Below are 13,973 nucleotides of genomic sequence, written 5' to 3'. Positions count from 1 at the left end.
GTCACAAACAAACAAATTGGTGACTACTAAGGTTTTTAAAGGTTCCTCCCAACCAGATCAGGCATGTCCTTGTCCCTGGGGCAATAGTAGAGGCCACCCTGGATGGGATGGCACACAGCTCCAGCAATTTGGGGTTATTCCAGAAATTACCATGTGTCTCCCGAATATGTCACTTTCAAATGTGAGTGGGAGGGAAGGCATGGTACTTTACTCAAAGATATCCATAAACGTTAGAAACAGCCAGTTCCAGAAGTTTGGAATACAGCTGTGGTAGTAAATCCTAATAAAGTTCTGGCCAATAAATCTGGTGGTTTTCTAGTCACCTCATTTAAGTCATGTGGTTAACTTACTGATATAGCTGCTTCCTCAAGGCCAGCCAGAAACAGCAGGACAGTGAGGGCAGCAGAATTTCTGTGAAGCTCTGAAAGAAACTCAGAGATGGAAATTTGAAGTTGTTAGGCAAGGTAGCTGTCCCTTCCTGGCCAGTGACCAGCAGCTGAATGCAGAGTTTTGGAGCCAGGCTGATGTAGGTTTGACTCCTGCCTCTGCCCCTACCAGTGGTGTGGCCCTGGTTCAGCAGGTGTGGGTGTGTGGAGGTTCAGGAATGGTGTTTTATAAAGCCACCACCCTGCCCCCACTTCCCAGTTGTTTTTGATTATCAGCTAAGATTGGGAACCACAGCTCTAACAAAGAAAGGTGATGTAAGTGGCAGAGCATTTTGGTGAGTAACCTAGCACACTGTCTCCCCCAGCATTGCAGTAGACCAGAGTGATGTCTGAAGACGCCAGCCTCAGCTCCGGAACCTGAAATGACCCCTTGGAAATGCTCCCCTCTCCCTGGCAGGCTTCAGGGAGGGCAGTGGAGTGGGGTGATGAGATTCTGGAGCTATTGGCCAAGCTGCCTCCCTGCAGACTTGGGCTTTTTGCCATCTTGTCCTGGTAGAAAAGTCAGGCCAACTAGCCTTACTCCAGGTGAGGTGGGGGAGCCCCAGAAAAGGCTCCTCCAGGTAGTGCTCCATCCTTGAATAAGGAGAACTATTCTTCCATCTAGAAGTCTTCCTGCCAGGGTGATTTTTATCATGTTGGTCCAAGTTTCCCATTACCCCTAATTGCCTTCTTTGTCTAGCTTAGGCCATTATTTTCTTTCCCCTTTGGTGTTTACTCTGTCAAATACTTAAGGGCAGTTATCATGTCTCTTTAGCCAAGCTACACACATTCAGGATCTTTTCATCGTTGCAAGTAAATCTCAGCCTTCCAGCCCCTCAACACCTACTCATATGTGCTATGCAGTGTTTGCTTTGGATTGGATCGTGGAAATAGAGGAATTTTTCCTTTTAGAATTATTGGCCACAAACACACTAACACAGGGAATTAAGGAGACATGATCCAGTTTACTGTTGTTTTAAGTACAGCACAGGACCTTTTACTTCCCCTGATGATATCTCTTTAAATTGAATTTAAGGCATAGGCAAAAGTCAACAATGACTAGTGTTCCCATTACTTTAAAGCTTATAAACTATGAAGGATATTTTTAAGGCCTAAAACCAAAAAAGAAAAAAAATGCAAGTATAATAAAACATGACAAACAGTGCTGTGGTGAGCTGCAAGTTTAATGGGGTTCCAGGGGTTTCTATCCATGGGCCCCTCCTGAGTGTCTTCGAGTCTCTTTATTGTGCATTTAGGGTTTCCGTCAGTCAGTGCTTTTACTGCTCAACAAAGCCAATTTAACTCATGCAAAATCAGCCAAAAGGAAAAAAAAATGGCCAAAAGTATTTAAATATTACATTTAATTCCACTTGTCATTCTCCTCAGTGGCTAGAGTGTGAGATCTAAGACCTTTGTTCTCGGGCTACTGGGTTCTCACATGCCTCTCCCTGAGCTTGAGTGGGATTCCATTGTTTAATGATACATATCTTTTGTACAACATGGTCCACAAATGTAAGCCAATTACTTTATCTTTTACTCAGCAATAACACAAACAAAAATCATTTGCAAAAGCAGAGAGGAAAATGACTCTGTTGGACTTACTGAGTGATGGCTTATCAGTTTCCATTTCTTCAACAATATTTATTGAGGACATTCTCTGACCTGCGTATACTTCTGGACAGTGGAGATACTGTTGTAAACAAACTTTATAGGTGTGTGTGTGTGCATGCATGCACGTGTACGAAAAATAATAAGGATGCTTCAGAGAATGAAAATAACAGTATTATAAGAGAGTGATTGGGTGGTGGTCTCCTTAGACTGGGGATCAGGGACAGTCTCTGCAGATGTGACAATGAGACACTGGGATCAATATGAAGGATGAGGTTGAGCAGATGGGCAAAGCTTGGGTTATAAACAGCTTTGCAGGCCAGGGCTAGGAGGATGGATTTTACTTGAAGTACAAATGGAGGCCATTGAAAGGTTTCAAGCAGTAAGAGATATGATCTGATTTACATTCCGGTTACTCCAGCTGCTGTGGGGAGACTAGTCTGCAGGGGGTGAGAATGGAAACTAGGCTAGCTAGGGGGTGCCTACATTTATCAGTTTTTAATGGGTTGAAAACTTATGTCTACGTTCATCAATGAAGAGTTCTGGGAATGGGGTAGTATCAGTAGAGATGGAGAGAGGTACAGTCAGGGTACATTTTAAGTTGGAGTCATTGGAAATTGCTCATAGATTGGCCCTGGGGGGGTGTGTGTGGGAAGGTTGAGGGAAGGAGAGAAACAAATGATAACTCCTAGTCTTTGCTTTACATCCTCTGTTCTGCTCTGGCCACCCAAGTTTGAGATATATATTAGACATGTAAGTGGAGAAGTAAAAGATGCCATTGGCTCTATGAGGATTAAGCCAGTGCAGAAGTCTGGGCTGGTCATGGAGGCTTGGGAGGATTGGCATATAGGTGGTATATTAAATCATTGTTACTGAGAGGAGTCTGCAGGTGGAGGAAAGGGGAAAAGAGCCCAGTTGGCCTATGTATCTTTTTTTACCTCATTCACGCTGGTTAGACTGGAAACTCCATTTTACAAGTATACATATAACCAAACTCTTCACTGCTCTGCTCCTATTGACTGGTCTGAAGGCTGGGGCCAGTGACTGTGGAATTGCTTAGCTCTTGATCAGTAGGATATTTGGAGGTCCACAAGGGCTGGCTGGATCATCCTGGTATGATTTCATTACAAATTGCCGAGGTCCCTTCTGATGTGCTCTGTGATGACAATCCCCCAACGTCCAGATCTGGAGGGCAGGTCCCAGAATGAAATCTGGACAGCTCGTTCCAAGGTTAGGATCAACGCAATGTAGGTTAGTTGTCCCCAGAGAGAGAGCTCATAGAAGAAAGCTGAGCTGAGCTAATGGTGTTTCCTAAAATAATTTTCATTTTCTTTTTTGGTCATCTGTGTTAAGGCTGCTGTTCCCTACCTTTGTTGCATTGTATAAGAATGAAAAACTGTCTTTTAGTGTCACTTTTTCTCTTTGCTGAGAACTTCCAGAACTCTGTGCCAACATGAATGCTAAGGTCACTGCAAAGATGCTGCTGATTCAGTTTTTTGAACCTAATAAATCTTTATTGGCACTGAGGTCTAACTTTGACACAGCGTGGTGAGTTATTCCTTGGCAGCCACTCTTAGGCAGTGCGTTCCTGTCCCTGTGAAACCCTTTGTAAATAATGTGGGCTGGCTCAGAGATGCTACCAGCACAGCAGAGTCTGTGAGTAGTGTTAAAGGATAAGGTGTGGATGGGATGGTAGCTTTAAAATATAAGGAGTATTCAGTACTAAATGTCAATGAGTATCCTCCCAAAAATATTGAACAATTTTTGTTGGTGCTGTTTATTGAAAGTGGACCATATGAATCTAAAAAGTCTTTAACAGTGGAATTAATTTTTTAAAATTGCATTCCGGCAGTGTTAGTGTTAGTCAGAACACTTTCAGGGATGATATACACTCTTGATTCAGAAATCTCCACCAGCACTTCCTTATTTTAGCTTTTGTGTCACTTTTCTCCCTGGGTTTTCTGGCAGACCAAATTTTTCCTGGCAACTTTCCAAAAACACAGTTGCAGAAAGTTTAGGCCCTTTGTTTTGTCATCCTAGAGATGTATGTAGGACCCCCTCCTTGTGGGCTGCCATGATTGAGGGCTCACCATGAAAGACGACCACAGTTGCCTCCTCCGTTACCTAAGCATCTTCTCTACATACAATCCAGAAATTACGCTCCTTGGTATTTAATCAAATGACTTAAAGCTTACGTCTACACAAAAACCTGCACATAACTATTTATAGCATCTTTCTTCATAACTGCCCAAACTTGGAAGCAATGAAGATTCTTCAGTAGGAGAATGGATAAACTGTGGTACATCCATACAATGGAATATTATTTAGTGATAAAAAATGAGCTGTCAAGCTATGTATGCGAAGTGAAAGAAGCCAATGTGAAAAGGCTATATATTGCATGATTCCAGCTATATGACATTCCGGAAAAATCAAAACTATAGAGACATTAAAATGATCATTTGTTACTAGGGCTTTGGAGAGAGGGAGGGATGAATAGATGGAGTACAGGGAATTTTTTGAGTGGTGAAACTATTCCGTATGATACTATATGGTAGATGTATGTCATTACGTATTTGTCCAAACCCATAAAATGTACAACACAAAGAATGAACCCTAATGTAAACTATGAACTTTAGTTAATAATAATGTGTTGGCCTATTAGTTGTAACATATGTACCATACTAATGCAAGCTGTTAATAATAGGGGAAATTGGGCAGGGGGTGGGGGTTGAGGTTGTAGATGCGAGTTCCCTGTACCTTCCCCTCAATTTTTCTACAAACCTAAAGCTTCTCTAAAAAGTAAAATTTATTTTTAAAAAAGTAAAATGCTGTAGAAACATAAGAGGTTGCAAGGAGAGGAGTGATCATGTCTTTTTGTCATTGGATTTTTAAAAAAGTATTATTTATGTCTGAGCCAGAATTCATTAAATTATTTCTTTGTGAAGAAGAATATGTGGTTTCATTTAAGTGACAAAAATGTTCTCCCTCTGAGGCCACAGCTGCAAGAAGGACTGATTGAGACATTTTGGCATTAACATTCAGTGTCCACGTGAGTTGCTTGGGCAGGCCACTCAATTTCTCCTTGCCCTGGTTTCATCATCTTTAAAATTAGGACAATAATGCCTGAGGATACTTAAAATCAGAGGCCCGTGGAAGCATAAGAGGGGGGTGCCTCATGGCCCTTGAACAATCTCCTGAAATGTGAGGCATCCATGGGAGAGCTGCTGGGGCGAGGCACCTCCCTGCTGGCCCTTGGTTTCCTTATTGAAAAATGATCCTGTTCCCTCCAGCCCTGGTGTTCATTAATTCCTGTCCTGATACTTAGTGTGTGAAATTGCCTACGAATCAACACCACGGCAAATTGGGTATCAACCAGAAGCAAGTAAGAGGACCATTGTTCAGTTATCAAAAGTCAAAAGGTAGAGGGGAAAATCTGGGAAGCAAGTAAGATAATCAATTTTAATGGTTTATACTTGGTATTGGTGGGATATGCTTTAGGATAATTTCCTTCCCTGCTGCCCTCTTTTGTGTCCTCCCATAAACATTCCCCCATATCCTTCCACTCAGTCATCCTTTTATGTTGTCTGAAGAGTCCCCAGTAAATAATATGGGGTGGAGAGAGAGATAGGGGAGTATATTTAGTATCTTCATGATATATGTATTATGGGAGAAATAACCTCGTATTAAACGGAATGTATTGCACCAGATTTGAGAAACTAACAGGAAAGGATTCAGAGTCTGTCCTCAAATTCGTCATCCAAGGTCATGAATTCAAATGGGAAGTCTAGCTTCCTCCAGGATTATGTTGCTTAGCACCAGGTTTAGAATAAATCAAACTGTATGGGATGATTGAGTTATTATTTCAAATAGTCTCTGGGCACAAAGGCCTGGGGGATAAACTTTATGGGAGAGGCTGCTTAAACACTGAGCTGGTCCCGGCAGTATAGAATTTGTCAGGCACGGGGGTGCTTCGGCATGTTTTGCAATGTAGAAATATAAAAAAACCCTGATGTGCAGCTCAAGGGAGTGGGGTGGAGGATACACTGAAAGGGTCCTGGCAAGTGCCAAATGGGAACTCTGTATAGCTTTGGGCTAGATTATAAAAGATAACTTGTGTCATGCTAAGGAATGTATCACGGAGTATTTCCCAAGGTACATCCCCTGGGACGCAAGTTCCAAGTGATACTCTGTGGGAATGGAGGGTTCTGTGGTCAGACGTGTTTGGGAAATGATTCTTACTCCTTGATAGCTGCCTGGTGCCATTAGTGTAGGGTCCTCAGAAGTGCTGCAGTAAAGGATTCCTTAACTTTATCAAAGCTGAAGCGGGCATTTCTCAAACAAATGGTATTGAAGATAGTAGTACCCTTCTGTGCATAACTCACTCCTGGGTATCTGGGCTAATACCAGAGTATCCTGGGTGTAGATTTGGGGTGCTTTTCTAGCCAGTGGGGGCACATAGGTTTGACAGGAGAGGGGCCTGCTGAGATCTCTGGGGTAAGGATCTGGAGGCAGGTGGAGGATGGAGTGGGAAGAAGGACATGTTTGGGAACACCATCCTGAGAACCAAAGGCTGTGCCAGTGCAAACATTATGAGGGGCCTGGCCATGTTTTCTGAGACCTAGGTCAGAAGTCTGCAAATGACAGCCCATGGGCCCAATCTGGCTGGTCTACCACCTGTTTTTATAAGTAAGGTTGTGTCGGAACACAGCCATGCCTGCTGCTCCCTCACATGTTGTCTTTGCACTGTAACGACAGAGTTGAGGAGTTGAGCAGAGACCATGTGGCCTGCAAAGCCAAAAATACTTACCATCTGGCCCATATATATATATACATATATATACACATATATATATACATATATATGTGTATATATATATACATATATTTATAGACTCAAAATCCCAAATACCAAACTCTAGGAATTAGCCCTAACTTGAATGTTGAATACAAGTGGCAGAGACTGGGATTGTCCTCTGCCTTTTCAGCTCTGAAGGTCCAAGAGAACTGAAGACCTCCCTTCATGTCTGATAGGCTCTGTTACTGCTCCCATGGTGGGACCCAGCCTTCAGGGGCATCAAGAGGCCCCTTGTGTCTTTGAATTTTGAGCCATGTAAGCTATCAGTCATTACCTTTGGCACTGCCTCAGGCTATGTCACACCTCCCTAGGAATCCAGCTGCAGTTTCTGGTTCCTCTGAGCCCAGTTTCCTCCACACACCGTTGATACTGGCAGACATTGTCTCCTCTCTCCCTTGGGGAGCAACTTTCTACACATATTTCTTGGGACATATATATTTATACACCATGTGTAATGTAAAGTCTTGTGATGATAAAGTATGTGGTTGTCCCAAAAGGTTGAGTGGAGCCATTTAACTCCACTACTCCCACAGGACAGACGTATGTGGTCTGTGCAAGGCCTGGGCTGCCCAACACCCAGTATATGTTTTATTTTATTTATGTCTCATCTGTTCAGCTGTCTAAAAATCTGAAAATGTTTTATTTCAGTGGTATTGATGCCTTTGAGAGCCTACTAAAGTTAGGGGGAAGAAAGGGAAAATATATAAGCATTCCTAATATCTGTCACTTTATTTGTGGTAGCAAGTGTTTAACAGAATCCCATATTTTCAGAGAGCTGTACACAAAACATAAAAAAATGTAATGTTTCTTAGCTGTGAAACATGCCAGTGAAAAAGTTCACCCAAATCATGATTTGAATATTTGCTTTTATAGAAAGTTAAGTACCAGAAAAGAATTCCACAGCTTATAAAATAGGGGGGTCATAAATGAAGTGCAGAAGTTGATGTGGACCCTGTGAAGTGGATTGAAAACATTGCATACCTGGCTAGGATCTCTGAAGTCATGTGCAGGTCAAACAGAGCAGGTCTGGCCAGTGTACTGTGTATCTTCATATCCCCAACACAGTTGGTCTGGTTTTTAATTCTCGTTGTAAAAGGCAATATCTAAAAATTATGAATTTTAGGCCGAATTCAATTTCTGGGATTTTGCTTATGGGACTATCTACTTTTTTTTTTTTTTTTTTTTTTTTTTCAAACTAGAAAATACAATTTACTCTGTGATTTTAGGCAGGACAGAGACCTATGTTATAATCAGTAACATCTATGATGTTTGTAAAAATCTTTTTTGAAACTGTAGGAGGCAGCTTATTGCAGTGAGAGAAATCTTTACATTTAAAAATGAGACTACTATAGATTACTTTGAAAAGATAGGCTTATGGTCTGGTTCTGCTATGAGCCAACTGGCTATGTGACCTTGGGTGGAGTCTGAGCATCAGGTTTTTCTCTGGTGTACTGAAAATGGTGGTGTTGCCTTACTGACCTCCCAGGCTTATGACAGTTATCAAAAGAGAGAGACACGAGAGGCATTCAAGAGATATAAGCCAGTTTTTGAAAATCATAGGCAGATTGTTCTCTGTAGGGAGACTCATGAAGTCTGTTAGAATTTTATGTGTGCGAATATGTGTGTTTGTACATGCATATACTTTATTCACCATATAAATAGGCCTATATGAGTCATGAGAACTAATTATCAATGTGGGCATAACAGCTACTGTGAGCTGAACGATTTCGGCATACTCAGCACTTCCCATAAATGACTTCTTACCCTTGCAGCAGCCCCAGCATTAGTAGGTATGGCACTCTGTGTTAGTTTTCTATTGCTGCATAACAAAACAGCCACCATTTCGTATTATTGTCTATAGCTCAGAGGTCTGGGCACAGCAGGGCTGAGTTCTCTGGTCAGGACTCACGAGGCTAAAACCAAAGTGTTGGCAGGGGCTACATGCTCATCTGAGGCTTGGGGCTCTATTCCAAGCTCATTTAGGTTGTTGATAGAACTCAGTCCCCTGAGGGGATAGACTGAGGTCCCTGTTTCTTGCTGGCTGTTGGCCACGGGTTGTTTTCAGCTTCTTTAGGCCACCCACAGGTCCTAGGCACGTGGCCTTCTCACAGTGTGACAGCTTACTTCTTCAAAACCAACAGTGAATCAGTCTCTCCCATTTCTACTTATAAAACATCTTATATAATGTAATTTCATTGAGGGAGTGGCTATCCCATCATATTCATAAGCCCTTCCCACACTCAAGGGAAAGGGATTTTGTAGGGTATATTGCCGGAGAATGGAGGCACTTGGGGAACAGTCTTAGAATTCTGCCTACCATACACCCCCATTTTGCAGTTGGGGAGGAATTCTCAGAGAGGTTACATTCCTAGCCCAGAATCACAAAGCCAGTAATTACAAAGCAGGAATTTGACTACTACCAGCCTTCCAGGCAGGATGAACCTCCATTTTGTACCAGGTGGGCTGTCACAATGTCTTCAACAAAGCCCTGGGTGGGGACAACTGAACAGCCATGTATATTGAGCACTAAGACAGCTGCATTGTAGACCAGAGCTCCTCAAAGTGTGGACCACAGGCTGGTGTGGTTTAGGAACTGTTTATTATCACAGTGAGATAAGAACAGAAACTGAGAGCAAGTGTTGAGAAATATTTATAACAATATGACATTGGTGTGACATCAAACATACTATACTTTTGTGTTTTATGCAAGTATTACACTGCAGTGAATTGGAAAACACACACACAACAAAATAAAAACAAAACCAATAAACCAAAAGCTGGCCCTTCACCATTTATAGTGTGAGGAGCCCTGGTGTAGAACACAGTTTGTCAATCTTACTGTCATCAGATGGGGCCCAGTGCTTCTTGCTCTAGAGCTAAGAATAGAATCCACCTGGGGAGTATGACCACATTGGCCTCCTGGGCTAAAATAGTAGCTGAGATCTTTGACAACTTTTTCTGGTCAGTTGCTCTTGCATGTAGTTTCTTGTGAAGCCAAGCCTAAAAATACTATACCTGAATTTCCAAGGATTTTTGCAGTGCCTTCTAAATCAGAATGTTCAGAAGCCCCTGACGGTCATTACTGTGTCATTGTTTTTAGAGTTTATAGATAAGTTGTCTTACTGGCCTGCCAAGCAGTCAAGGTTAGTTGACAAAGTTGTCTCAAGCTTCTTTTGGTTGCAAGTCACCAAAACCCACAGGAAACTGAGCTGGTGAAAACGAGGATTTGATGGTGAAGCATCAGAGGTGTGTGATGGAGCCTGACAGAGGGGTTGGGGCCGGGCAGTGGGTAGGAGCTGAGGCAGCTGCCCTTGTCTCTCCCCTCTGCTGTTCCACCTCCTGTTCCATTCTCCTGTCAGCACCTGGCTTTCTCTGGGTCTCTGTGTACTGTTGTTGATGGCGGCTACCACTTCTTTCCCAAGCTCACATGCCTTACTTCTACTGTCCCATAGAGGCTGATGAACGTCTTCAACCTCCAATTCCAAATTCTCAGGGAAGAGTATCTGAGGAGCCCAGTTTGTTCAGATGTCCACTCTTGAGACAAGCTTGAGTAGTACAAAGTGGCATCTGGGCCTCCTCAGCTGGGTTTTCAGCAGTTCTCAGAGAGGGGGATTGTGGGCTGGACAGACACTGCAGAATGCCTTTTAAACCAACCCATGTGTAGATGTCAAGGGGATACATTAACATTCTTTACATGTACCCTATGTTGATTAGCTTCCTAAAAAAAATAATTAGTGAAGACCTTTTTGACACTTTGTAGCTCAGTCTTTGTCTGAAACATGGCTCTGTTTTCATTAAGACTAAATATCAAAACAATAGGGACACACAATTTTATCTTCCTGAAAAATCTTTCCCTTCATAATAGAAAGACCTTGGGCAATGTCTGATTATTTCTGTGCCTCTTAATTTGATAGCTTGAAAAATGTTTGTAGTGTTTAAGAATGTCTATGGAAATTTCCTGTCCTTGCCACAGATCAAATTGTTTAAATGATGGACGGCAATTTTATATTGAATTGTGATAATAGTATCTCATTTGCTGCTACTTAAGTGATTTCTTTTCCTCTTAACATATGTAGGTCAAGTTACTCCTTCAGTTGAAAAAAATTGTGAATAAAAAGGATAGCAAATGGAAGAAAGCCAGTTATGCAACAATTTCAGACTTTTGAAGTAAGACCATTGCATTTCCCAACAATATTGATTATTTTTTGCTTGATTACAGTGACTCTCTTCAGCTGTTTATTACAATATAGATCATAATTCACAGACTGAATTTGTTCTAAACTAAAAATAAGTGTGAGGGAGTGGAATGAGGAGGGAGGTGAATGAAAAGTAGCATTTTTGACATCAGTGAATAAGCATTGAGTAAATAATCATATTTAGCTTTTCTAAGCATTGTATTTGACTAATAACCTATTGAACTCTTCTTGTCAGAGAAACTTAGATTTCTTCATATGCATCATCTCATTCATTTTCCCTTTATTTTCTATAGAAGGTTGAAGACAAATTTTATGTCATTTCTGTCTGATGGGGGAGAAATGGGACAATGAAATGGCTGGCAGTACTCACTGAGGTTTGTGGTCTGGTATTGGATAGTAAAACTTGTGTTTCTGAAACCTGAACTCACCTCACCAACTTATGTTATTGAAACTTTGACGAGGCTCAGAAAAAGGACCTTCTTCTTTGAGTGAAGTACAGCCACCTCAGATGTCCTGTAATCCCATGTAATCTTTGCTGACTATTTAGGCAATAGACATTTGAGTGACTTCTGGGCTCAGTAAGCTCCACTGTGTGCACTGAACAACTGAGCAAGTTCTGGACGTCAGGGGGCTTCCATTCCAGGAGATAAGATGTGTCTACAAACCTGTAAAATACAAGGTGGAAAATGTGGAGTGACAGGAGGGATACACAGATAAGGAAGTTCTAAGGAGGGAACCATTAATTCAACAACTGTGTTGAATGCTTGAAGGGGACTGGGCAGTGTTTGCTTTTCTTTTGTTCACTCATTCATTCACTCATACATTCAGCTCATATTTACTGAGCAGTGACTGTGCTAGAGGTTGGAGAAAGCCAGGTAGATAAGACAGTCCGCCATCCTCAATTTCAGCCTAATGGGAGAGGGATGGGCCAGGGAAATATGGGAAGTATCCCTACTTGTTCAACAGATGCTGATGGAGCACCACTGTGGGAGGGGTACTCACCTAAGCCCTAAGCATACAACTGTGGACAAGCCCAGGGTACCCAGGGATAGAAGGAGGGAAGGGTCAGCACTGTGGGTGACGTTTATAATACAATGCAGATGAAGCATACCTCTCTGCTTAATACAGGTTTGTCAAATTTTGCAGTGAAAGGGGTCTGGGACCCCCCAGAGTAAGGAGTCATTTATTCTGCTTTGGAGTGTTCAGCAAAGGTTTCCCAGAAGAGGGGATATTTGATTAGGGTGCTGAAGGAGGAATAGGAGCTTGCTGGGCAGGGATGAGATGAGTCTAGCCGGAGACACCACATATAGAGAGACACACCTGCCTGTTGTTGGTTTAAATAATGTGTAATCTTCAATTATTATGGCATGGGAATTACTTTTGCCACTACTCTGTACTTTATCTAGAAGACTTCTGGAAATAAAAGAGGAGTTAGGCTTACTTTTGAGAATAGCCCTAGGGCTAGAAAATAGTTTGCTCTGAAACTTGGAAAGCAAATGTTAAATACATTTTTCTCTAGGTCAGAAAATGTTTAAACCCATTAGGATGCAAAGATTAGGGATTTAAATTGGATTCACAGGAGATATGCAAGCTCCACATATGTACTAGATTATTTTTTTTGGAAATGATGTAGGCACTTTGCTCATAAAGTAGAGTAAGGCTTCTCAATACAGCTGAAAAACTGAGAAATCTTTGAGAAGGGCCTATGAATTTCACCTTGGAAGCTACTAGCTTAACTATTCAATAGACATGGTTCCTGTATTTTGGACTAAGCTTTTCTTAACTTTCCTTCTTTTTCCTTCTTTTCCCAGATGTCTCCATGTGAAAAAGTCAGCTGTTTAACTCCATACATATTTGCATTATTGCAGGTGATCTTAAATTATGGTTAAGATTCTTAAAAGATGCTACAATGGTTATAAAGAGAAAAGCAACCTCAAAACAGAAGGGTGCTACAAATTCAAAGCAGAGAGCAAATAAAACAGCGACAACAAAGCAAACGTATGTTGCAAGTAAATGTTGTGGCAGAAATCCAGGCACCTGCCAGACAGAAGTTGTTAGGAGTGACCATAATGGTTATTGACTTAGAATTCATCTATCCTCTCCAGTTCACATTTGATAAACTGCCAAGTCTAATTCTCTTAGTACCAACTTACCTTTTCTAATACGTTTCCACTCTAACAGCTGTCCAGTCATATTGCTTAGAGTTTTTTAAACTATAGGACTAACCAATGTTTCTGTGCACTAAGTTTCATTCAGTGGACTCACTTGATCCTCACCAAGGAAGACGTTTCTTTACAATCAATTAGCAAAGGCAGACAACTCCTGTGAATGTCAGCTCTGCTCCCAACCCGCTGTGGGTCCTGGGATTATCTGCCCATCAGTACTCAAATGCCCCTGTCTTCTTTGAGTTGCTCCTACGTTTTTGTCTCCAGGGATGTTGTTCCCAGCCCTGAGTGGCCTCCCTGAGAGCCAGCATTTAGAAAAAGGGAAGCTGAATAGTTGATTTCTGACCACTCATAACGTAATTACAAGAAGCCGTTGTCAAATGCTGCTAGTTCAAGGGAAGTGCAGGGATCATGGGGAATCGTGGCAAAACACCATCTCAGGGGGATGAGTCAAGAGAGAAGTACAGTTTTAGAGGGTTTTGAAAGAGTCCTGACCACACACTCTGCCCCCTAACCTGGTACCTGGAAGAGCTCATCCCAGTTTTTTAGTAGTCTCTTTTTAAGCCTTGCTAACTTGCCTTCCCCATAAACTTATCTTAATTGAGCCAGGATCTTCATCATGTTTTTCCAGAGTGTCCTGGGTTATGTGCCCACTGGCCCCTTTGGTCTTTGTAGCACTCTTTTGCTCCTTCCTTGTCCCTGACCGTTTGGAACATTACCTACC

The 13,973-nt window shown here is 41.9% G+C and overlaps 1 protein-coding gene across 1 annotated transcript in view; it reads left to right on the top strand.

Moving 5' to 3' along the window:
• Window positions 1-13,973, top strand: part of CACNA2D3 (calcium voltage-gated channel auxiliary subunit alpha2delta 3) — a 798,772-nt gene that overhangs the window by 203,082 nt on the left and 581,717 nt on the right. Inside the window, exon 4 of the mRNA XM_055079897.1 lies at window positions 12,896-12,952. Within this exon, the coding sequence (XP_054935872.1) occupies window positions 12,896-12,952 (57 nt within the window). The remainder of the gene's footprint in view (window positions 1-12,895; window positions 12,953-13,973) is intronic.

Source organism: Physeter macrocephalus, chromosome 18 (genome assembly GCF_002837175.3).
Source record: "Physeter macrocephalus isolate SW-GA chromosome 18, ASM283717v5, whole genome shotgun sequence".
NCBI lineage: Eukaryota > Metazoa > Chordata > Mammalia > Artiodactyla > Physeteridae > Physeter > Physeter macrocephalus.
This window is presented reverse-complemented; position numbering and strand designations above follow the sequence as displayed.